General features: G+C 34.8%; 1 protein-coding gene across 2 annotated transcripts in view; it reads left to right on the forward strand.

Annotated features, from left to right (window-relative positions):
• Edil3 (EGF like repeats and discoidin domains 3) overlaps window positions 1–27,733 on the forward strand; it is a 449,920-nt gene that overhangs the window by 105,989 nt on the left and 316,198 nt on the right. For both annotated transcript variants that reach the window (XM_027401777.2, XM_027401778.2), the window contains exon 2: window positions 24,388–24,516. In XM_027401777.2, coding sequence (XP_027257578.2) covers window positions 24,388–24,516 — 129 coding nt within the window. The remainder of the gene's footprint in view (window positions 1–24,387; window positions 24,517–27,733) is intronic.

Below are 27,733 nucleotides of genomic sequence, written 5' to 3' on the forward strand. Positions count from 1 at the left end.
CACTTCATAGCCATATGCACACCTCCTACAAGGGAAATATTACGATGTAGGAGGACTCTGACTAGAAACACTGCTCAATAGAATGTGCTAGTGGAATAACAGCACTGAGTGCTGCAGGACTATCTTGCCAAGGGGATGAAAATGAACCCAGAAAAGTAACACATCCATGGAAAGATATAAATGTCATGCTTAGTGTAGATCTCATTTGAGAACAAGTCTGTGTACTACAAATCCATGCCTTCATCCTGCAGCACATACTGTTAAAACATTCATAGCCTTAAGGTGTCGGTTAAGACCAGTGTGAGATGCTATGATCATAAACCTTTACATTTTTATTGACACACTTCTTTGCTTAGCAGAGGTGAAAGCAAGGGAATGCAGTGAGTGAAGTGAGTGCCAGGGCATCACTAGCAAGCAATTTTTTGTTATGAGTTTTTGTAGAGAGCAAACATATAGAAACATTACATTTTACCTTTCTTGTACTCAGCCCATGCCCTTCAGTGATAGCAGTCACGTGGGAAAGGTGAAAAACAAATGTGACCAAAGCGTCAAGCACCATAAAGTACAGGAAATGTGCAGCTTTCAGCCTTCTGTGAAAACTGGACAGCATCAGTTCTTGAGCAGTGGTACATTAAATAGGAGGAAAGAGACCCAGGGGATTAAGAGCTGGGCTGTGTCAGTCCACTGACAATGAAGTAATGACTATTTTTTGTACAGAATTCTGTGGCATCTGGGGAACAAGAGCAATAGCAGACAATTTTGGAGTGAGAGTTGAAAGAGAGAGAGAGAGAGAGAGAGAGAGAGAGAGAGAGAGAGAGAGAGAGAGAGAGAGAAGATAGAGAAGAGAGAGGAAAGTGTTTTAGAGAGGGCAGCAGAAATACCTTTAAGAGGCTGTTGCTCTGCATTTTGCTCTGGGCAATGAGCACAGAAGTAACAACAATATGAGAGGTCAGAGTTCTCTTCGTACCAATTTACCTGTCCAGACCAGAATCCTGGGAACAGTTATGAGCAGAAAAATGTCCTGCAAATAGAAGCTCTGACTACAAATAAGAAGGAAATGATTGTATAGTGTGCACAACCTATCATCTTCTAAACAAATACTTTTACCATTGTGAGGTTAGCTATATACAGAGACAATATTTCTGTTACTGCATAGAAGTAAAAAATGCAAATATAGGAGCCAGACTTATGAAATGAAGCAAATCTATATGACATGATTTCAGGGATAAATATATAAAACCAGTTTGGAATGTCAGTGGGATGGTGACAGACTCTTTGGAGATTATAATTTGTGTTATCTATCTAGTTAATTCAGTAAAAATCATGTTTTGATATGATTACACTGCATTTCCTCAAGTTATACCTTCTTCCTATAGGGAGGTAGACGGAATAACTTCTCTTCTACTACTGTAGGATCTGAATACATTTTTTTTTTAATTTGAAGATAGTCCTTAGGGAACTTAACATGCAATGAGGATTGTACAGGTACCTTTCAGTGCTCGATCTTAATCCTTTCAAAGTAAAGATGAAGAGCAAACTGAGGCAGTGAGAACTTTTTCTGAGGTCACAAGTTTGAAGGTTGCAGACCTGAGATGTAAACTGGGGCCTGGGGCTGTTAACCTTTAATAGATGCCACACCATTTTCAGAATGCAGAACAGATGGACAGATATAGACGTACAGTCAATAGAGAGGCTCTCAAGGAGAAGAGCTGAGACTGGTAGAGAATCCTGGATTCTCCAGAGAAGAGAGCAGATCTGAAATGATGTGAACAGAGCCACTGTGGATACACTGTGTACTGAGAGTCTGGGGAGTTCATCTGAACCTATAAGGAAAAGCAACCTGACCACAATAAGGAGAGACTTAAATTGACAGAACACTCTGAAGATGTGTTACTACTGCTTTCATTGATCCCAGCAATCATCACAATAGTATTTTTGTCCCCTCAGCCTGATCTGAACCTAGATATAAAAGCAGTTTCTAATACTTGTATTCCCAGTGAAAGAATGAAAAGCAAAAGACCACAGATTACAGGGTTAGCCATATGAATAGGGATTTTAAGGATATAATTTTACCCAGTGATTTTGTAGAAATCCAGAGAATATTGAAATTAGTTTTTCATAAAATATATTATGATTACAGTATCCACACATCAATTACTTCTAGATCCTCCCCACTCCCCACTCACCAAACCCACATCACTTTCTATATCTCTCATTAGACTACAAACAGATAAAAATAATAATAACATCAAATAAGAAAAAACCACTAACAAATTAGAATAGGACAAAACAAACAAAATGTAGAATAATAATGATAGTAATAATAATAATGACAGTAATAATAATAATAATAATAATAATAATAATAATACATAAGTGAGGAGAGGATGCAGCAGCATATGTGCTACAAAGCCGGGAATAAGACTGAGGAATTGGAAGTGGAAGTCAAGAATCATATTTGAATTCTTATTTCATGCTAGTTTTGATGCTACAAAATATAAATGATTCTGAAATTAATATACCAGATGCATATTGTCTAGTGACAACAGAAATGACATAAATGAAAGAGACAAAACGAATGAAAAAAAGAAAGGAAGGAAGAGAGAGAATGAATTATGCAATTATGCAGAAAGTACAAACCTCATGTAGTGTTATTCTTCACACTTTTGCGGGTTCTTTTTGAAATGCCCTTCTCTGTTATCTACCTAGGTTTCCTAAGCTCTTCTTTATTCTTCCGTTGTTAGGCATTTGTTTTTCTTTATACATCTATGTGTATATTACTTTCCATATATAAAGCAGAGTCAGAAAGTAGGCTAACTGATTGATGTCAGCTGTGAAAAAAAGCTTATGTAACTTCTTTATTTGGGGAACATTCAAAGGACACAAACAATTATTATTAGAGCTCTAGTACCACTGAGGACATTAACAGACTGAGTTTTTGGAGACTGACTGTCAGCACTCTAGTGCTAATGGATGACATGCATTCTATTTAATAATTTATCCAGAAGTGAATTCACATTCAAAGGAAGGATTTTGAATTCATGTACTAGCAAGAATTTCTACAATGAAATAATAAAACTTACTTGGATTTTATTATTCCAATGTTCACATGAGGACAAAGAAAAATATTTCAAAGAGATACTAAACTAATGATAAAAACAATATGCTGATAAAAATAAATTATGTTTCTGTATGCGGGACACTGGTTAAAAGCTTAAAAATATATTGATTTTTATGTTTGAAGGTGTTACAACAATTATATCAAATATTTACAAAGTAAACAGCATTAAATACTTTTAATTCTGGTCTTAACTTTTGTAGTAACATGTCTGAAAGTTGAAATAAATGGTCAAAAATTATACAAATAATTTAAATTATTTACTATAAGATAGAAAATAGCCATTTTAAAGATCTGTACAGGGTGGGGGACTTATAAATGACAGGAACTTATTTCCCACCTTTCTGAAAGAGGTGAGAGCTAGCTCCTCATGGAGAGCCTATTTCATGACAACCTCCTGTAGCAGAAAGCATAAGGGCACCTGGTTTCTCTTTCACAAGTACATCCTCACATCCAGCCATGACTTCCCTATTATACTACAAAATGGATAGGGTTCTAGCCTATGAGATTTGAGGGAACATAAACAATAAAATCTACTGCTCTCAGGAGATAAAGTGGTTAAAGAAAAGAGAGCAATTGTCTTTTGAATCTTAAATAGCTGATTTCACTTAATAGGCTGTTATTAATGGGCCCAAATGCTAAGAAGATTCTTGATTCATTTTATTTTCCATTTAGAATGTGATAGATACACATGAAGATTTGCTGTGAACATACACATATGACATAAGCCTTCAGCTACTGGGTTATATCAAAAAGTGATGACAAAGAGAAACAACACATTGGAAAATGTGATAAATAATTCAAAAGCAGATAAATGAATGTTGACAGATTCTAAAGGAAGTGCTAAAAGGCCATACAAGTAGCATACAGAATTTGAAGGTTCTGTCTATGCATTTCACAATATAGATATTTGTTTGGAATAACAGTTATTGAAAAAAGAGAAGAGAGGCCATGCTTTGAAATCAAGCTTGAAAGGTGGTCATATAGGAGATTTGTGAGGGAGGAAACAGAAGGGGTTAATGATGCAAATATTATCCCAAAAAAATAAAATAAAATAAAATAATCTTGGGGTTTTGTTTGTCATGTTTTCTTTTGGCTTGTGTGTTTGTTTTTTTTTTTTTTTTTTGATAGGGTTTCTCTGTGTAGTCCTGGCCACCCTGGAATTCACTCTTTAGACCAGGATGATCTCAAACTCAGAGATCTACCTGCTACTGCCTCTGAAATGCTGGGATTAAAGGTGTGCTGCCTGGCAAGAAATGAAATTTTAGAGTCATAATGGCACTTAGAGAACAGCTAACAATAAAGTACAGAAGGAAGACTCAACAACTAGACATACACGTCACAACACACTTAAATTTTTGTTCAGATTCATGAACAAGACAATGTAAATATTTTATAAAATTTATCTGACTATATTTAGAAATATCTTCACATTATAATGTAATCCTGACTTTAAACTACAGTATATTTCTCAACTCTGTTAAATTCTTGTCTTGTGCTAATCTGTTACTAGCTGTTATATTTGATGCAAAAACATAAGCAAAACAAACAATATGAACTTGAAAGATAATTGTCAAGACTTACCTTTACATTTACCTATAAGATCATTGTTTTGCAGCATGTTTTTAAAAGTCATTTATTGCCATTCCCTAGGGATACACCTTATACATCTGGCCGACAAACATTTATAATTCTTCGACATCCTTAGATATAAAAAACAGTACTTGTCTCCTATTTAAGCCCCAAGTGTTCTAGATACTACACACATTTCCCCTATGTTATTTGATCTCCTTAAGGATAAAATTAAGAATTCCCAGAGGCTGTTTGAAATGCTGGTATAAATGTGTATAAAAACAACAAATCAGTTAGGAATAAAAAATGACTATCCTATCAAGGAATAATTGTGCAAATATGAAACAAGATGGAGTCAGTTCTTTTCCTACTTTTTTCTCTCATAAAAATACCTTGTTTTTCTCTCTGTGTCTCAGTTACCTCACTCAGGATGGTTTCTTCTAGTTCTATCCATTTGCCTGCAAGAATTTAAGCAATAGTGGAGAGGCTACTTTAAATGCTTTTTCCCCTATAATCAGATTGATGACTACCTTAAATGCCTTCCTTGAGCCTTCATCCAGTACTGATGGAAGCAGAACCAGAGATTCACAGCTAAGCACTAAGTCAAATTCTGGAATCCAGTTGCAGAGAGGGAGGAGCAATGAACAAAGGGGTCAACAACATGTTGGAGAAATCCACAGACACAGCTGAACTGAGCAAGTGCATTCAGGGACTCCATACTTACAACTGTGGAACTTGCATAAGACAAAACTATGCCCCTTTAACATGGGTGTCAATTGGGGGCCTTTGGCAGTCTATGGGGCCTCTGGAAGTGGGACCAGTATTTATCCCTAGTGCATGAACTGGCTTTGTGGAGGCCATTCCTTGTGGAGTGATACTTTCTCAGTCTATATACAGGGGTATAGGACCTCAGTCTTGCCCCAAATGATGTGACAGGCTTTAATGATCCTACATGGGAGGTCTCACCTTCTCTAAGGAATGGATGGAGGTGGTATGTGGAAATGGTGGGGGGACTGGGAGGATGGGAGGGAGAGGGAACTAGGATTGGTATATAAAACAAGATTGTTTGTAATTTAAATAAAAATTAATAAAACCCATATAAACACAAAATTATAGGTACATGAAACAGCTAGCATGCATGAATAAATCAACTTCTGGATAGAGAAGCATAGGATCCACACTGGAGTAACCTTGTCCTGTACTGAGTCATGGGATAGCAGTCTTAGTCAAATAAAAATGGAAAGCAAAGGAAGATGACATTTGGGTACCCCATTAACAACTATATGTAACTCTAAAGCGAAGTGTCATTAGGAAATCATGATCCAATGTGACAATGTTACATTTTATATTCTCTAATTTAAATCTGTTACTTATTTATCATGTCACTGCTAGCCTTTAATGGGTTAGGTCCTCTATGAAGTATCTTGGTAGCCCTTACGTCTTTCTTCCCGAACACATTTATATATTCATTTCTTCCTTGTGGAAACCAGCCTTAAGTGACTTAATCTAGTATGAGTGAAAGCTGGCTTGGTTCCTAATCAGAAGAATCCTCTCTGTTTATCCCAATAGGGGGATAGCTGTTTCCTTTACAGGGGGATTCATTGAAAGGTATGAAACTGAAGGTTCAGATCAACACCATGCAGTGGCTTTCTTTTCATGGTGATGACAAAATACCTACCAAGAAGCAATTTAAGGGAGAAGTGTTTGTTTCAGTGTACATTTTAAGGGACTACATTTAATTTTACTCCAGAACACCAAGCAGCCAGACCTGGAGGTACTCACACTTCCTCTACATTTGGGAAGCTGTGATATGAAAGCTTGTTATCACTTGGTTTTCTCCCTCTTATTCTTCAGTCTCAGACTACATCTCTCAAAATTCTGTTGACCTACATTTATAGTCGGTCTTCACTCCTCAACTAAGATACTCTAAATAATCACAGATGTCTACAATCTTCCCTCTTCGGTGATTCTAGGTCTTGTAAACTTACTGTCTCTTGAGATTTTAGCTCCATATTTTTAAACAATATTAATACTGAAGATTTTATAATTTCTATTTTGTTAACGAATGAAATAAATCATTTAAAAGTTAAGTTAGAAGACACGCTCCAAGAAAATCTTCAGGGTAATAGCAGGAGAGGAGGCTCTGAAACTTTGTCCACATTGAGGTTTTCTAAAAACTTTGATTGCTGTCAATTAATCTTTCCTGCCTGGGGGATTTCAATAGTGACTCTGAAAATGATTCTGGATCTTATCTTGCCAATGGTTTCTAAAAGTGAATTACACTCCCAATGGTATTAAATTGTTGCTGATTTAGTAATGGAGAGATTAGATTAAGGAGCACAAAGTGTAATTATATTAATCAAAGTGAAAAACTTGAGACAATTCCTTAAGTGAACATAAAGGAGAATATTTTTCACACATGAATTAATCTCAGTGGCTTTAAAGCTTAGACCATATGAAACACATCAGGGCTTCATAGAAAATCAAAGGCACATGTAAATTTCATAAAGGGTCTCTAAACATCATCATTGGGTAGTTTTCTTTCTTTTCTAAACCAAGCCCTATCTTTGTTTTAGTGACAGTTCAAGGGCACGTTAATTCAACATACAATTCCATGCTAAGCTATGTATTCATAATATGATATTGTAAAATAGAATCACTTTTACCCCTGCAAGCTGCTTTACATATTAAGTAAAACTGTGTATGTCTTTACTAGTTGTGCATATTTGTATTTGAAAATATTCAGTAATTTCCAAACAAAGGAAATTTCAATTGTTCCATATAAAATTGAATGAATAAAATCAGCTAGAGAAGATCAGTGGATAGATTTGAGTTTAATTCTTATTCTAACTTGTTCTGCAACTTGAAACTTGTAGGATCATGGTTCATGCTTTCCAAGTGGAATGGTGGGATTAATGCAAGAAGGGAAATATTTCCAGAGTATGACTGTGTACATGATGCAAGTCAGTTTTTAAATGTTTCTGTGATAGCTTCACTTTTTCCTCATACATGGTTTATAACTTCATTTTGTTTCTCTTGGACAATAGATAAAAGACTGAGAAATCAGACTAAATAGTTTTTCTTTAGTTAACATGGTTCATTGGGTATTGAATTCTGAGTGTGTCACTAAATTTTACTTTATATTAAACTTTCTTACTACCAATTTAACTTTAATAGTAGGCTTCACAATATGTGACCATTATACTTTATTGGAGACAATATCAATAAAGTACTAGGTTAGTGCTTAGCATAATATTAGCTTTAGTGGATTTCTTTTATTTTTGGTTATGTTGTCAAATTTGAAATTTAAGGAAAATGCAAATAAAGTATTAATCTCTCAGGATATATATGCATGAAACAAACATTATATTGGAAATGAGGTTCCCATTAATTTTATCCAAAAGATGTGACAGGCTAGCATAGACACACATTGATTAAACAAACAGCATCGGCAGTTTACTGACAATTACCTATGTATCCTCAGGCTCAAGAGCTTGTCAGCTCTGAGACACCTGATACTTCACACTTGGACTCTGTGGGTGGGTAAAGAAAACATGCCACGTTCTTGAAGATCTCCTCCCTCTCCCCCCTCTCTGTCTCCCTCTCCCTATGTGTGTGTGTGTGTGTGTGTGTGTGTGTGTGTGTGTTGTATTTCTTGCATTAAATAATCATTAAATATTCACTTCCCATCAGATTCTCACCAATCTTTTTTATCTCTTCATTCAACCTTGGTTGTTATATTTCTGCTTCTACGTAGATGCTAATTAGATTATTAAATGTTGTTAGTCTTTTAATTACTTTTTCTCTTTTTTCAGATAACAAATGTATGTAACACCACCAACTACTGTAAAATAAACACAATGGAAAACAGTTAATATTCTTATGAACTCCCAATGAAGATTTAAGGATTGCAGATTTCTTTACACATAACCTTTCAGTTTCCTGTCTTTTTTTCAACTTCAGAGAGATCACACTGTATCTACTGCTTTTCCATTTAGGAAAATAAAAATATGGAGACACATTTTATGAATTATCCTTATGATTGTACGTGCTAAACATCTCCAGTGAAATTTATCCCCAGCTAAAGGAGGAAGGTGGGTTCATGATAATAGGAAGTCAGTAGTAACTTCTGATATATCCCTTGAATTTCCTAACCCTAGTCTGGAAAAGTTGCCAGAAAACATCACATTAACATTGGAACTCACATTCAGAAAACATAAAGGAATTAAGACTCCCAAATTCGTGTCTATTTTTGGATTAGTAATGCAATAAATCAAATCATCCTTTGCAATTTTTTCCCCGGTGAAAAGAACTCAAATTTGATCTTAATAGAACCAATCTTGTAAACTATCCCTATTATAGAACAGAATAATCATAGTTACACGTTGCTAACACCAATGAAAATTTATTCAAATGCAATCCCAAAACAATACTTGCAGATATAAAATATAACACAGTATTAGTATTCCAAATTGAAAACCATTTTTAAAAGATAATATAGGTAGTATGCATGGAATTATTTAAAAACTATGACTTGTTTCTCTGGTTATGCCTCTATTCCAAATAAAATTTACAAAGGTATTCATGTGTCATCATCTAATAAGATTGCAACAGAGAAGCTGGAGCATGTTAAAAGTGTAGAGGTTGGAACTGTATATGAAGCCATAGTATACTCACATTGTTGGGTGCTATATATATTTGCTAAACATCCCAAAAGTGAGGGATGGAACATTGTTATTTCTGTCCAGTTATGTTAAGTAGACATAAATTTAATTATATAGAAAATTTTATAAAATATTCCTAAGAATTAGATGAAGTAATTGTTTTTATGTTTAGGGAATGAAAACTAGGGGAGAGAGATTTAACTTTTGAGAAGTGTCTAATAAGTTCCTTTAGCATTTTAAGAAAGGGTGTCTTCTTTTACAGTCAAGTAAATTATTTTATACATTGCAATTAAGCCATGAAAAGTATATTGTATGTAATTCAAATTAGTTATGATTATAGGTAAGGAAGTGAATTGTAAGGAAGAGGTGATTTCTGCTTTTTTATTTCCTGAAAGTTTCAAAATAAATATACCCTATTTCTAGAATCAAAAAGTGTTTAATTTAAAAATGAAACGTATAAAAATAGTGATTAATACTGTAGGTACTCGAGTTATTTTGGTAGGATTCAAATATTGTGAACACAGACAATTTTCTAAATTATTGTTTAAAAATAAAAGCCTTCAGAACATTACAGAGTCTTGGTAAAACAGACGTCATTTTACAGTTACTGAAAACCTAGGTGGAATAGTTCAAATCAATACCAATGTTAAAGAAACTTTGGCTGACGGAAGTAGGTCACATCAATGAGGTGATATTCATGTCTGTGTAGAAATTATCATTCTATTATTTTAAGTTATAATGCTCTTACATTTTTAAAGATTAATCATTCTGCTGGAATGTGTATGCTAGCTACAATACCATTTTTTTGTAACCATCACTTGCATTCAGGAAGGAGTAGCTTTTTCTCAGAGAGAATACAGAATTAACTGTTGTTTAACATCATTTGCACCTAGAAAAACAATATGATACATAAGGTATTCATTACTTTTTCTGGTTCTATTTTAACTATTCCCTGCTATACATCTACTCTTGGTAATACAAATTAGGACCATTACAAAAGACAATAATCTCTTCTAGTAAATTATTACTGAAGCATGCGCCTATTAGTTCCTGGCGCCTCTGTTTCTACATTGATAGTGCACTGTGTTCACGCAAATGTTTGTATCATCACTGCCATTCTTTGAATAAGAGCAAAAAGTTGAGCTCTGGAAGAATCGAAGACGAAGGTGGAGGAAAATGGGGAGTGTTGTCAAGAAAAATTGTATATGCTCATGGTTTCCTATTTCTCAAACAAAACTGCCTAGGCATGAACCCCTGGGTAAATTCCACAACTTTAAAAATATCAGTTTTCCCATATGGAAATTTGGTCTTCTTAATATCATCAAAGTTTCTCATAGGGGTTAATAAGATTTAAGGACTCTGTGTGGTCATAGTAAGCATGAAGTAGAAAAATATTTGGTATGCAATTAAGACAGAAACCATTAACTACAATTCTGAGGAAATAATGTAATGTTCTAATAAATAGTTTGAATAAAAGGGTAGAATTATTTTAGGACAGATAATATTAGGAAGATTGAGCAAATATTGTATTTATATTATTTAGGAATATATATCTATATACATATATGGATTAACAAGTGATGAAAAAGAGGCCACAAATTTGAAAAATAAAAGCAAAAGGGGGTCATAGAATGGATGGGAGAGAGTAAACAGAAGGGAGAATGATGCTATTATAATTCTCTAAATTGAAGAAACAATTTTTAAGAATTCTATCTTTGCACACACTAGAAGAAATAAAATGTTAAATGTATAAAGGAAACGGGGTGATATAAGAAATGTTGGATGGGAAATGAGGGGGTTCCTTGTATCCAAAAACATATGCCTATAAGCATATTAAGTAATATATTTAGATAGAAAATTAAAGTTGATTGAAGAAAAAGGAAAAACATTATTGGAAAGGGGTTTCTGAGCTTAAGCCAAGGACCCTTTTGAATCACTGCATGACAACTAGGAGGAAGGGGTAGTTAAGCAGAAGTACTTCATCATAAGAAGTGATAGGACTCTTTCCCCTTACCACTGGTAATATGCTAAGGCATTATTGTTGCAAGAAATATAAACAGAAGTTGATATGGAAGATTTCCTCGGGGTTTGGAAATTTTAATTCCCATACCTCAGATGAATTTAATCTGAATTAACGACTCCTTTTAGGGGAGTTGCCGACAAAATTTCTTCAAAGTGATTCCAGCACTGAGACTATAATAAGACAAATGAGGACAGAGCCTCACCAACTTCAGAAGTTAGGAGTCTTGGCTGCCACTTGCACAAAACTCGCCCTCTTGTCAGGACAGGCTGAGAGATTTTCAATATCACAGATGTGAGGCAGGGAGGTGCTGAGTTCAGCAACCTATAATCACTGGCATGGGGCTACAGAGATGAGGGAAGACTTGAGCTTTTGGATGCATTCAGTCTTTGGAGCTGTCTATTTCTGTGCCTAATGGCTTCCTTTCAGCAAATCACATTGCCATTTGGAAGGCCAAAGAGTCCAAACTCCCGCTTCCTCAGCCTCTCTTAGATATACTTAGGGTAAAAGCACTAATATTCTAAATGGACTTCCATTAAGACATTGGGCACTCCCGAAGAAATTTCTCTGCTTCCCTCCTTACAATAAGGATGTTCCCTATAAAGATGCAAATTTGGGTGTTAGCAGCAATACCTGGATGCCCATTGCTGCCAAGGAGATGGTAGAACTCAGCAGATTCTGCCTTCTGATGAATTAATTGCTCAGGTATCTCTCCACCTTAGGGACTCCCTTATATTAAACAGATGACTGTTCATTTAGAATAACAGAGCCCATGCTAGTTAGAAGTTTTATCGAGATCTTTTGTCCCCTAACTTAGCAATAGGCACAACCACAGAGAGCTGCCTTTAATTTCTTGCTCCCTAGGCTAAATGACCATCACTGGAGAGATTGAAGTCTGAGGTTTTAGGTCATATCAGATTAGAATATGATTCATCTATTTTATAAAGTGTCTTCATATAAACATACTGTGGTAAAGTTGAATATGAACTCATTCCTTACTTAAAAAAAATAACCAAATTCTGTATATGACTTTTCATTATGCTTTTCAGTATACAAATTGACTAGATGCCTCTTGGCTAGTATATTATTGGAAGAGGACCAGTTTTCATTTTTGCAGAGTGTGTGCTGTTCTACTTGATGGGTAGATGAGTGCTTACTCTCAGGTTTGAGGCTGCAGCTTACATTGTTATGCAACTTAAAACTGGCGTTTTAAACATCTTAGCAATAATTGGCTGGAGACATACTTGAAACACTACAAGGTATTCCTTCAGCTTTGATTTTCTGTAATTGATATTAAGTCACCCTAATGCTGCCTTATAATTATGAAATTTGAAGCAAGATTCTAAATAAAACAAGATAAGACTGTGTAATTTCTGCTTTGGTAATTTTCCTGTCACATATTCTTTCTGCCTGAAAATTAATAAAGCAAGTCATGGAGTGCTGAACAAAATGTCCCATTCCTCTTTTGGATTTATTGTGCTTGATAACTGATCAGCCCAACATGCAGGGGTAAGAACTGTTTTTCCTTAGGGATTACTTTTATATTTTGGCTAGGCAGATTCAGGTAGGAAACATAGAATTCATGATCTGATGTTTGAATAAGAAGGAATAGTGAAGCAAGTGTTGGACATGACACTAGATTTTATCTGTTTCAGAGTTCCTGTTTTCAGAAAATCAGTACTGGTTTGTGTGCATGGAGGGATCCATGGGCTGAGCCCTACGGTCATGGTGTGCTGCATTATTTATGTGGAGTAGCCAAAATCTACCAGTCTAACATCTGAATTGTCGTCACTGGTCTTTGGAAGAACTGAAACATTTTCTGAGAGAAAAATTCAGTAGCTTGTGATGTTTATGTAATTATTGGATATACAATTTAAAACTATACCATTTAATAGTATTTTTTTAAACAAATCTGCCTCAGTCTGATGATAACCCCGAGTTCCATGATCTTTGCCTCACCTGTGTGGGGAATGCACAAGCCTCGGCCTCATTGTAATGTATGAGCACTCCAGCTGCTCATCTCCATCCACATATGTGGCAGATCCATGTTTTAAGTAGTTCTTGTTCATCAATTCAGGAAAATTCTTCCTTCTTCTTGCTCATTTTTTCTGTTTTTCCAGGAAACTGTTCTGTAATTGCTGCAGGTAAATATTAACTTTCCCTTCTCTCAAACTTCAGATCCATTACATTTTTAGCAGCCCACCTCATGAAAACAGCAGATGGGAATTCTTTCAATTTGTGTCACAGCATCTACAAGCATATGGACATCCAGCCCAAACTTCTCTTCACATTGTCTCATTCCTCAAGTAAAGCAGTACCTCTGCCTGTTCTCTGAAAGCCTTTTTGGTATTTTTTTCTCACTTCCTACTTCTCTGATTTTTCTTTTGCTATTATTTTCTGTAAACTTGTCTCTGCTACTAGGTGTTTCTTGTCAGCACCAATATTCTACCAGGTTTCTGGTATATATAATCAGTTTCAACCCAACTCCCTCTGAGTTCCAATGATTTGAATAGCTTTTTTTGAAGACATTTTATTGACAAGAACTTTGCTCAAACTTATGACATAGATTATGTCATCTGAGTTTTAGCAGAGATACCTTTTCAAACAAGCAAACAGAGATATAGAAGAACAAAGGACTCCTGAAGACAAAGTAGGATAGTGAGTCTGGCCGGCCTGATGTTTGTAGTCAAAATAGCATGTAACAGAAACTGTGCAGCAAAGCATTTGTAAGACTCCTTGAGTTTCTTAGCAATAACTTGTGTCTGTATTCTCAGAGCCTGAAAGGCTTGAGACTAAGGATTGCAGATTGAAGCACATCCTATCCCATATATTGGGCTATCTCAAACAACCAAATACTAAGTACTCATCAACCACGCAAGGACCTATTAGTCTCAAGGAAGCATGCCATTTAACCTGTTTTCTTGTTCATTTATGACTATATTTAGATGGTTTACTAATTAATTTATTTACTTATGAATTTACTTATTGAGAGGAACGGTCTTCTTGGACTCTCAAGTTCTAGAGTTACAAGCCTTTGCCACTGCAGCCAACACTCCCATTTTAATCATTAGGATGGCATCCATGACCACCAATTTGTTCAATCTGCCTTTAAGTTGGTCATTGAGAGCCAGAAAAATCTATAAATCTGGTCAGTATTTATGAATCATTGGCTACCGAGCCTGGCATGTGTAATCCTGTTGGCCACTCTGATTTCTAGCTAGAAGTCATTTACTCTATATAAAGGTTTCCAAGTTTCTACGTCTGAGTTTGGGTCCTTTCTTATGCTTTCTTGCCCTAAGTATTACAGATAACCACCTCTTTTCTTACTTTGTATCTACTTTTAGACTGTGAGAACAGATGATTTGCTATAGTGGATCTCCAAATATGTAACTTTTGGAGGCACAAGTCACTGTCACATTAATTATCAATTGAATAACTGCATGAATACCCATTCATAGTTAGAAATAGAAACAAAATACTTTTTAAATATAATTTATCGTCAGATAAAGATTATCTGGCTGCTGTTAGAATCTCTTCATCATTTATACAAATTTAATATATGTTGATATTAAATTATATTTATTCTATATTCATTGTATTGCACATGTCCTTATTTGGCAGATATAACTTACTGGAAAAGTTTTATTTCCTAACTCATAGGACACTAATAAAAAAGCTTTTTCCATTATCCTCCCTAACTTCTGTTATTTCAGTCTTTTGTTTTTATTCTTCCTTTCCTTTTATTTTTCTATTAATTTCTGCTTTTCCTTTGTCTTTTTCAGTGCACTGTAGCACGTGCATGAACTTTGGAAGTATTGAAGGTTGGACCCCATTGCTAGCAATGCTGACTTAATTGGACTGATATTCAGGCATTTGAGAAATTCCCCTGTGATTCCAATACATAACAAAGTCTGAGAACCACTGGGTTATATCATCTTTAATGTACCATTCAGTTCTAAATATACTAGCTTCTGTTATTTTAAGGGACTCTCTAGAGTTCTCTAAAACACAAAATATGTCCAGGATTCTCTTTGTTGGAAACCATAACATATTTTTTGCTACTTATGTAGGAAGCTTTGATTGAAAATTCATATATCAGATACAATTTTAAGTAGTTAACAATCAACAAATCTTGATTAACTTCTGGGTAATTTCAGTCTTCTATGCGATTATTATTTGAAAACAATTTGAAGAGGAAACTGTGTCCTAAGAGGTACAAGCCTCAGATTGCATTCAAGCATGGTGTTTTACATTAGCTTCATTATCTTTTAAGTGCATCTGTGTCTAAGAGTTCCTTGGGCCATATATCTGATAGGAACTTCCAGTGTTTTCTGTGACTGATTTTGGACAGTTATATCACTGAGGTACAGAACCAGATGGTCTTTCATGACAATGTTGTTCATTGTTCCTCAGTAAAATGTCATATACTATTATTCCTACATATCCCTAGTATTTCTTTCTATTTTGAAAATATTTTTTTCTATTTAAAATACTTTTGGTATCTAATATTATGGAGACATTATTTTTAATTACATGTTTCCCTGTTTTGTGTGTATCTGTCTATGTGTACTGATGTGCATTGTACATATTTTCATGTACTGTAATGGACACCAGGAGGTCAGAGAACATTTTGGGGGGTGCTCTCCTTTCACCATGTGGGTTCTGTAGAGGGAGCACAGGTTTGGTCTTGCTGATGGGTACTCTGAGAAGCTGAGCAATCTAGAGATTCCTATAAAATTATTTTAAAACACCAAATAATAGAATCGGATCACACTATTTTTTTTAAAAGGTTTGCTTTTTATTGGATCTTTGAGAAATTTGCACAGTGTGTTTTGACTAAATTTACTCCTCCCCCAACTCCTCCCAGATCCGCTTCCTCTTTTCTACTTACCAAAATATGTTTTCTGTTTTTTTTTTTAACCTATAAAGTCCAATTCCTACTGCTTATTTATTCATGTATGTGTAACTCTTCACTGGAGTGTGGTCAGCTTACCAGAGGATGCATTTCTTTTTTATGGTTTTTAAATACAAGATTTCACTAATTAGCTCTGGTTATTCTGGAGCTCATTTTGTAGACCAGGTGGGCCTCGAACTCACAGAAATCTGCTGCCTCTACCTCCTGATAGCTGGTATAAAAGGCATGTGCCACCAAAGCCCAGCGAGGGAGTACATTCATAAAGAAAACTGATTCTTCCTTCCCCAGATGCTTCCAAATGCCAGTAACTGCACAGCTAGAGGTGGAACTCCTGCAACCTCTCTCTCCATAGTGGAATTCTGTTTGGATTGAACTTGTTTAGGTCTTATTCATTCTCTCAAGCTGTTGTGAGTTGATAGTGTAGCTGCACTACAGTGCCCAAATGATAGTAGTTTCTTACAGTCATTCACCACCTCTGACTCTTGAACTCTCTGCTGCCCTTTTCTGCAATGAACCTTAATCTTTGTGAGGATAAAGGGTGATAGAAATGTCTTATTGTGGGCTGACAATTCTGTGGTCACTTACTTTTTGCACCTTGACAGATTGTGGATCTTCTGTCTTCTGTTAACCACCATCTATTACAAATAGATGTTTCTATGATGAGGAACAAAAGATACATTGAAATATATATATATATATGTATATATTTATACATATATATATATCAGATATTTTAAGCCATTATGAATCAGTTTAACACTATGTCCATTTAGCAGAAAAACAGGAGTAGGTTTCCTCTTGGGGCTTATGACCTGTTTAGCCATAATATCTTGATCAAACAATGGTACCAGGTAAGAGTTTCCTCGTATAGAGGACATTTAAATCCAATCAGAAAATAGTTGCTTACTCTGATGACATTCATTTTACTGTTCTTCATATGGGCATATTGCCAGTGGTTTTTGTAGCTTGCAGTGTTTGCATCTGAATAAGAGAAATTGTAATTTTTTTCCTCTGGTCACACAAATAATATTTTCATCAACTATGAAAACTAGGTAATAGAAATGAAGCTTCCAGGTCAATGCCTGCCTGCATGACGTCTCTATGTTTAATAGTGCAATTATGTTGTATCTTCAGTTATATTATCTTACCTAGTGGTTTTGGAAAGCAACCAATAGCATTGGCAATAGTTTGTAATGCTTGGAGATTTCACTGTCCAAAAACTCTAAAAGAAGCAACCTATTATTGAAACTGAGCTATTTTATTTTTTGACCTCTGGCATTTAGTAGGGTCATTGTAGTTGCTACCTTGGTATAGGGTAACTATATTTTAAAACACACACACACACACACTCACACACACACACACACACACACACACACACACACACACACACTCGATCTACAATATTCTGGAGGATTATATGTGAATTCTTTTTGGGGGCAGGGTTGAGACAGGGTTTCTCAGAGGTTTTGGAGCCTATCCTGGCACTCGTTGTGGAGACCACGCTGGCCCCGAACTCACAGAGATCCGCCTGCCTCTGCCTCCCAAGTGCTGGGATTAAAGGCATGCACCACCAATGCCCAGCTATATGTGAATTCTTTAAACATGACATTATTTTATTCATCCCTCCTTGTTGGAGTGAGAATCGTGGCTTTTTAAAAACTTTGAAATATACAATGACCACTCATAATCTATAGAATGTGAGACAGATTTTAAAATAGAATTGTATACATTAAACTAATTAGAATGCATAATACAAATGCTGTACCAAGGGAAATAACTTTAAAAAGTCTATTGACAATTTAAAAATAGACATCATTTGTTCCATGGTTTCATATAGAATGAATCATGAAAGTGCTAACTTGTAAGTTTTGCTAGTTTGGCTATACAAATTCTCATGAGCTTTATTTCATTTTTAACTAGAGTTATTGCTCATTTGTATGTTAGATTTGGCTAATTATTGTATGTACTCAATTTATAGTTGTTTCAAAATAACGACTTATTCAATTGAAAACAAAGATTTTGCTTTCTTTCAGTTCTTTAATGAAGTAGCATTATACCTGCCAAGTTCAATGGGGGATGAAAAATTGAAGATGGCATAGTAATGTACAGGTCCACATTGCCTTGGTTGTGGAATGTGAATTCAAGTGTTTCCTTGAATTTGTTTTGCTTTCCCACATTTAAATATGAGTTGCAACATACTGCACAATTACCATACTGAGACAATGAAGTGATTAGGTAGTAAGCTATGTTCATAAAGTAAAATTCTTGGGTAACATATTAGTTTCTTATTTTTAGTTTTATATCTATATACTCATATGTTTGCAGAGATGGAGAGAGGTCAGAAGAAACATTAAAGATTTAGTACTGTGTTTACTAACACATCTGTGATAGAGAAAACAGGTTCCAATATTCACTTAAATATATCCCTACTTTATTTATATTGTTCTGCAAATGCATAAATATATTACTAATGCTGCATAAATACATTAATGAAACAAGATCAATACATAAATATATGAAAACATCATCATGTAAATAAGAAGTATGTTTTCAGATGCTTAGGATATATAAACCACAGGCATTATACTTTACTGTGCTGCACATGGAGAATTAAATATGGGCTTTAAAATAATTCATGTTTCTACAAAAATTGTTTGTAGAACAAATAATTAATGACAATTCATTACTGTGTAGTATATACACTGATTTTTTTTAATAACTTGCCTTCATCACTCCTGTGCCTATCAGGAGAGCTAGTCACTTGTTCTCTCTAAAAAATGGCCTTTCTTGCCTTTTGACATTGCTTCCTTCTGTTCATCCTTCAGTGTTTAGCTGAAATAAAGACCTTACTTGACTCTCAGTGCTGAATAATCAATTCTCTTTGCAGCATTCCATTTCAGGGAGATTTTTCTCCTGGCTTTGTTTTACAGTGAGCAACACATTGTTTTCTTATTTGTAAGGCTTTCATTATTCATTTCTTTTATAATATAAGCTCTAAGGGTGCAGGAGCATTATGTGTTTCATCTTAGCTGCACTCTGACATCTCAATGTGGTTTCTGGCAAATGAATATATGATGGATGAGTCTGTGATCCTCTGATATGCAAACTGAAGGCAGACACAAGCATATCAATAAAATGCATCATATAAACTATTTGAAAACTTAAATGACAATTAAATAAATTATCCATCTTGTTTACCAATTCCACAATATTATCATGATAGAATATTTTTCTTTATATGAATAAGAAGAATCATATATGTATACTGATGTCATAGAAAAAGACATTAAAATGTACAAACTTTTTGTTTCTTTGTTTGTCATTACTTGCTTCTTTTCCACTGTTTTCCACAGTAAGAGGTGACAGTTAAGGTACCTACAAATGTTATTCCAAAGGCTCAAGGATCATGGCTTGTGAATGGATAATGAGACAAAATGAAATATTGTGTATCATTTTCAACATGAAGTAACTGGCGACAAGTAGGGGTCAGTGATGAAAATGAAGCTACATCTGAAGCTGACTGTTACAGTCCTTTCAGAACTCTTGAGTGGATGGAAAGTTTGGGCAAAGTTAAATTGAGCCTGCAAAGATTTCTTGCCCCTGGGAAAAATAATTGCTTCATTCTATTGTCAAAAGGCAAAGCAGCATCAGCTTAATTTGCCCTAGTCTGCCATAAACTGCAGATGGAATGACAAAACATAGTTAGAATAAAATTAAACACATCTGTCCTAATCTAAAGCAGGTGAGGCTAGCCAGCCAAGAAACATCAAGGTATTACAACTGCACAGATTGCAGTACACAGACCCTTAGTGGAGGACCTGCTGACAGTTGAGATAAAAGGCTATGTAACTGTATCATTTTGTTTTTTCTTTATTGGGGTGCCTTCTCGTGCTGATTATCAACATAGCTATAAGACCTATCAACCAAGGTAATGACTAAATAGGAAAAAATCATTTATTGGAACTCCAAGAATGTATTAAGCTTTAACTATTTTTTCCTATCCTTCAAGAACACATTTCTTTAAGTTAATTAGAATTTTAGAGAATCAGTAATTTTGACAAATATGTCAATTAGACATGAAATTTATCCAGGACACTGATTTTCTCTTAAAAGTATCATCCACACCTACACCATCATCTTGATAACAGCTACATGTAGAAAATAGCAGGGTAAGGTATGGCTTTGGTGACTAATAGTAAAGCCAGGTAAATTTGAGAATGAATGTTATTGTGCACAATAAATTTCATGGGACAACATGCTTTTACATATATATAGTTCACAGGGCTTACAACCCCTTCTGCAGAATCTGTGGGATTCCCCTTGGACTTTATCATTCGCATAAAGCCAATACTATTCATAAAGAAAGCACCAGTGTTTGGTTGTCCTTGTCGCAGAGGGATTATCTCAGAGTAGGTTTTGTCCTGGAGCTCCCTACTATTTTACAGAAACTTCACTGAGCTTGCATTAAACTGTGGATTTTTCTGGCTATTCCTTTCTCTGCCTTCTAGTTCTTGCACAGGTGTAAAACATGCATTTTAAGATGAAGGCTTTTTATGTTTGCTTTGATTTTTTATCATCCCGCCTTTCACATGCTTTACCTCTAATTGTATTTTGTAATTGCAGGCAAAATGATTACTTAGGAAACTATAAAGAAATGAGCACTGTGGTCATAGAACTGCCAGTATGCAGTCAATATTTCTTAGTAAACATTTGTATGTGGTTTTCTTTCCTAGTTTGTGGTGCTGATTGCAGGCCCTTCTGAATGCTAAACAAGTGCTCTACCATAGAGGCTCACCTCAAAAGGCTAATGTTGTTACACTATTGACTTTCTTTTCTTATCTTTGTCTTGGACAACATAACTACATTGAGAATGCTATTGGGTATGGCAAAAACAGATTTACAGTAGGACCCCCTAATAGCTCCTCATGACATTTTTTTGCTTATTTTCTGTTGTCTGATTTGGGTAAGGCCACAATTTTAATTTCACCTAAAATTAGCCACCTAATACCAGAGGACCTTCTTTAATATCTGGTAGACAATGACATACTGAATTTCACTTGTGAACAATGTGACATTTATACTGACTAGGACCTAAATTTTAGGTCCTAACATTTCTTGAATTTTTTCAAAAGCATCTTTTGTTATCTTTTGACATATTTACTTATGAGCTGAAGGATCTCTCATCTGCCTCCTCATGTGCTATCTCTCCCCTTAATGACTCAATGACCTTTAACAATTCATGGTGTAGGGAAAACCCTCCAATTCAATACCCACCTTATTATCAGACATATTTATTTGAAATGTTCCTGTTCAGAAAAACTGTTCAGAAAAAAAAATACTGCCTTTAAAACCTAACGCATCACACTTTTACTTAAAATTAACTACTTAATCTCACATTTATGAACTCTAAAATCCAACATACATTTCTTGCTATACTCCAAAACCCACATCTATTTTATTACAATGCCATTTTGGATCATTGGATGTTATAGTATTTTTGTCATTTCTATTCTTTTAAATGCTGTTGTGCAAATATTAATATTGTGGATATGATACAAAGTACAGAAAAATTAACAATATGTTGTAATCTTATGTCTGAGAATGTAGCTAAGCAGTAGAGCACTTGTCTGACATTTTCAAGTTCATAGGCTAGATTCAGATCATGTGAAAAACAGAAAGAGGTGAAACACACAAAACATAAATTAAAATATATTATATTTACAAAAATGCTAATATAGCACATGTAAGATTTGCTAAATACCTCGGTGTGCAACCATCATTCTAATTAAGTTGTTATTCCATCATGTTATATTCATTAAATGCATGTAATTGTATGTCACCTGAAAATGTTTTCATGCTTTTATTACTGGATAGTTTTATGTTAACTAGGCACAAGCAGGAGTCATCAAAGAGAGTGGAGTCTCAATTGAGAAAATGACACCATAAGATGCAGCTGTGTTCAAGGTTGTGGGACATTTTCCTAATTAGTGATTGATATGAAAATACACATCCCAATGTGGGTGGTACTATCCCTGAGATGGTGGTCCTGGTTTTTATAGGAAGGCAGGATGAGCAAGCCAATGATGAGCACCCCTCCATGGCCTCTGCATCAGCTCCTGCCTCCAGGTTCCTGCCCTGACATTCTTTGATGATGAACAATGATTTGGAAGCATATGTGAAATAAATTCTTTTGTCCCCAAGTTACTTTATTCATGACATTTTATCACATCAGTAGTAACCCTGACTAAGACAAGGTGTAAGCAAAAGAGAAAAAAAATCACTGGGAGAATCAACAACAAAAAGAAAGATCAGCTAAGTAACAGCTGGGGTCCAAATTACTGGATAATCCAAAGAAAAGAACTGGCAACTTTACATACTTCTAATTCTATTTGTCCATTAATATCAGTACTTATATTTCATACTGTGTTCTAAGAAAGAAGGTCAGTGTGTATGTGTACTGCATAGGGGCTTAATCTCCAGAAAGAAGCAGGTCAGAATGAGATTTTCTTGATATTTGAATGAATATAAATGCAAGCCTCTAGAATATCTCTCTTGCTAAAACTCTTCCAAGACACTGCTTTTTGGTCAGTTCAAATAAAACTATATAAGACTTTTCAGCTTGCCTTGCCCTTATGGATATTACTGCAACAACTTACGCTGCCTGGGGAAGGTCAACTCATGTTTGGAATGGTGTCGAAAACAAACGAAGTTATGATGGACACTGCAAAATTGTTTTGGTGACTATTCATCCTAAATACTCTTTGGAATTGGGAGATGACAGTGTAATTTATCACTTTTCATTTGGGAAGCTGTGTTCACACTAGGAGCATCTTCCTTCACATACATTTATATTAGTGATGTAATAAAATAGGTTAAAACTGTCTCTAGATGATGCTAAAGATTCTTTTAATTTTTCCTCCTCCCCATTGTCTCCCTCCTCTTTGATTATTTCTCCTCCCCATTTCCTTCTTTCTTCTCTTCCTCATTCTTTTTCCCATTGCAAGTGGCATCATAACTTATAAAGTCCCATTTAAAATGGTCAAATGAATCTAACTCAAGTCCTCTTTGAATATTAATCCATACTCTTCCCCCCAGAGTTTTACCTCAAGACTATCTATCATCCCTTCCTCATTGAATTTGTAGTGCTGCTTTGGGTATGCCAGTTCACTCAGGGACACCTATCAGGATTTCTTGATGCTCTTCTGTTTCCTAAGTGTGCCATTTATGCCCCAAATATGTTCCCTGAAACATTTTCATGAAAGTAAAGGCACATGCATGACTTTATATTTATGATGGGTCATATCTTTCTGTCAGTGTTTTAAATTTGACAGGCATTAGTGTGAGATGTTAAAGTTGAGCAATAGTTTCATTTTCTAGTCAAATCCTGGTCCCTCTATATTTCTTTGTAATTTCATAAGAAGGTTTCTGTGCTTGACTTGTCTCTTTCCTATAGTAGCTTATCATGCTCAGAGTCAACTGACAACTTAACAGTCTGTGTGGAAACCTTATTACTCCTATCCAAAATGTCGTTACATATGCTTTCTGTCTTACAAGTTATTACAGGTGACAACTTCACCAATCACCATTCTCTATTCAACAATGGTGGCCACTTTTTTAGGCTACTAAATCCATTTTTTAAAGGACAAATTTCCATCTGTCACTCAACACCAGAGATAAAGCCACAGTAGTGCACCTTACTTCAAGGTTGCACTTTCTCTCTGAATCTTTAATATTTCTGTCAGTTCAAGAAGTACATTGGCCTGAATGCATCCATGTGGAGGAAGTTTTCAAAGAGCCATCAAAAGTTAATACTTTAGTCATGTGGTACTTTCAAGTCTATTAACATCTCAATGCTAATTTGAGTACATATGCAATTTCCAGATTCTACATATTAGGAAATACATCCCAGCACATTAGAAAGACAAACCAAAATGTTACAAAAGAAAACATGTATGGTTGTAAAGACATTTATTGAACTAACTAGAGAAACCAGTCTAGCCAGAATTTGAGAAGTAAGCCAGTAGACCAAGTCAACTTGGGTGTTCCAATGCTATGACAAACATAAAAAGTAAAACTCTGACTCTCTGTTCCCCAGGTGACATTTGCAACCCCAATCCATGTGAAAATGGTGGCATCTGTCTGTCTGGATTGGCTGATGATTCCTTTTCCTGTGAGTGTCCAGATGGCTTCACAGATCCCAACTGTACGAGTGTTGTGGAGGTTGGTAAGTGTGAGATTTAAGCATTTCAATAGTCTCAATGTTTGTTTAGTGAATGACTCACAGATGTGACTCTTATGGGCTGAAGATACTTTGTAATATTGCATTGAGCTTACTTGCCTGAATTACTATTAATTTTATTGCCTTTAATTGATATTTTAATTATTTTGTGTTGATATATTCTTAAATACATCATTGTTCCCAGTTCAGTGATTAACAGGATAATTAAAGAAACTGCAAATAATAATTAAATAAAGTCAATTCCATATTCATCTGATATTAACAAAAATACTTTATGCAAAGTAAGGAAATAGTTCTTATGCTGACTTAGGTAAAATCATTACTATAATAGGTAGGACTTTTTAATGAATTTGCGCTAGAAACTGCCCAAGCCTCCCTACTGTCACCCACATTCAGAAGACCTAGTTCAGTTTTAGGCACATTCCCCAGCTGTCAGTTCAGAGTTTGTGGGGCCCCTAGCATAAGAACCAGCATTATTTCCTAGTTCATGAGCTGGCATTTTGAAGCCCACTCCCTATGGAGAAATACCTTGCTCAGTCTTCATACAGGGGGGAGGGCCTTTGTCCTGCCTCAAGTGATATAATAGACTTTGTTGATTCCTCATGGGAAGTCTCACCCTCTTTGAGGAGTGGATGAGGGGCAGGGGATGCAGAGGGGGAAGAAGGGAGAGGGAACTGGCATTGGTATGCAAAATAAGATAGATTTTAATTTAAATAAATATTAAAAAAGAAAATGAGAACAAAGAAAATGTGCATAATGTCTTACATGAACTGATAAAAATGTATAAAACATGAAAATATAAAATGGGAAAATGAAAATTGTTCTTTAAGAATAAAAAAAATCTCAAGGAATTCAGAAATATTTTAAAAACCACAATATATAAACTGTACAATTTTATTCTCAGGGTCAAAGTAGCTCTATGATTAGGTTGGAAAACAAGTTACAAAATGGTCTAGCACTTAAGTATGAAATACAATCATGTTGAATAAAATGTCAGACATGAAAATTTCTGGAAAATTGGACACTTTGGTGGCTATTGGAAAACAATTTGGAAAATGAAAATTATTAGTGTTTATAGCCAGCGATGAGTTTATGTTAGGCAGTGATGAGTTTATATCTCCTATCATTGTTTCTGATGCTTCTGACTAGGAGGCTGTGTTTTGCATGAGCCCCATAACTATTAGCTGAACAATAAAAATAATCATTAAATGAAATCGTTAATTTAGCATGCCCAGAATCCACTTAAGAAATTTAATGTGCTTTATTTTTAACATGATTCTTATATTTTTGTACTACACTAGAATGATTGAATCTGAAAAAATGACAACTATTATTTTTAAAATATTTTGTCAGTTTAATTCTTATCAAAGATAATTCTCTTGCTAGTCTTTATTAAGTCGGCAGTATTTTATGGAGTTTGATATTATTCCATAGAAATAAAGCTGGTAGAATCATTTTGAACTCATCTGCACATATATAAAGTACAATTTTATAGTTTAATATGAGTCACATATTCAGAAGTCTATATTACCAAAATAAATTATGCCTGCAAGTACTTCTACCAGGAATGTTGAAATTTACAACTAAATTTTGTTTCATTATTTTAATTCCACCGATATCAAATTCATACAATTCATTAGTAGCATACAATGTTTCTGTCAATATTTTGAAAATTCAAATTCTGATTCAAAGAAAAATATGATAAATAATTTTAATTGGTGTCTATCATTTTGCAAGAAGGGTGCCTTAAGAAAGCTATCACAATTCATATGAGAGTTCAGTGACACTTTAGGAACTGGATGCTTATGTAATTACATTTTCATTATTATGTTAGTAAAATCCTCATGATAATTAGATATTTAGTAGTTAAATACATTATTTACTGTATTTGTTATAAAATGTTTCATACAACCTCACCCTTCTGTATGGTGTATTTAGCAGTTCTTGGAAAAATTGAAACATTTTCACCTACAATGTAGCATACCATAGATGTTATAGCATTTCTCGTTTTATGTATGGGACAGTAATATCAAAACAAGAAAAAAACATAATATAAAACTTAAATGTAACAGGTTAAAATGCCTTTTGTGTGTTAAGTAGCATTGATTCTTTATAGAATAATTTGGGTATGTGTATGTGTGTGATTACATGTGTGTGTATCTAAAATAATGTGGGTATGTGTGTGTATATACACATATGTGTTTGCATGACAAACATGTGATGGAAGTGAATGTGATTGACATGCATGTGATGTGGAGGCCACAGGAAAACTCTGTTGTCCTCTTCTACTGCTTTCTAGGTCATCATCTTGAGTCAGAGTAGGAATTATATGAGCCTGTGGTTGTTCAGGTAGAAGAGCTGGCAGCAAGCCTTGGCAATCCTGTCTTCTCCATCTGATGCATTTCTGCAGTTACAGGCACACGAAGCCACTACATCTGGTTTTATATGTGGGTGCTTGAGATCCACACTCAGACCTTCATGCTTACACAGCCAGCATTCCACCCCACTAAACATTTTCCCCAGCCCTTTAAAATTATTTCGTAAAAGAGTTAGAATTTAGGAGAAAATAGTAATTTCCTGATTAGGTACTTTCATACAAGACAGGTGTTGTCTTTTAATTTCTACAAACTCTTTCTCAAGCCTGTATTTAGCATGTATTAACATAATATTGAACATTTACTAAGTAAAAAGGCTAATTAGAAGTGCTTTTAATACCTTGCCTATTTTAGTGTTTAGCCTATTGTTAAAGTGTAGGGACCAAATATTTGAAGACTGATCTTGTTGACACCACTCCTCATGTGTTTTCAATTCATAACTACCTGAGATGTTTTGTAGTCATTGTTTCTCCATAATAGGAAGCAACAGAGCAGAAAATGTAAAGAATGGTGAGGTTTTATATACAAAAAGTGAAATAGAAAAGTAGGTATTTTAAGGTAATATCTTAAAAACCATAGAACTATATCATTGTATTCTACTTACACATTAATATATTATTTACTCATCATTATAGAATGATATACATTTTACAATTATTTAATACTTTAAATATAGTTTTTATTCTATAAGAAAACAAAATGAAAGTACTCATATTGTGCACAAAATTTATGAAAATCCTCTGAGTCCTCAATCTTACACAAAGAACTATGGACCGTGGAGAAAAGCTAGGAGCAGGAGAGGTAGGAAGAGCATAGCAACTGGCTGT

The sequence above is a fragment of the Cricetulus griseus genome, chromosome 2, assembly GCF_003668045.3.
Source record: "Cricetulus griseus strain 17A/GY chromosome 2, alternate assembly CriGri-PICRH-1.0, whole genome shotgun sequence".
Taxonomy (NCBI): domain Eukaryota; kingdom Metazoa; phylum Chordata; class Mammalia; order Rodentia; family Cricetidae; genus Cricetulus; species Cricetulus griseus.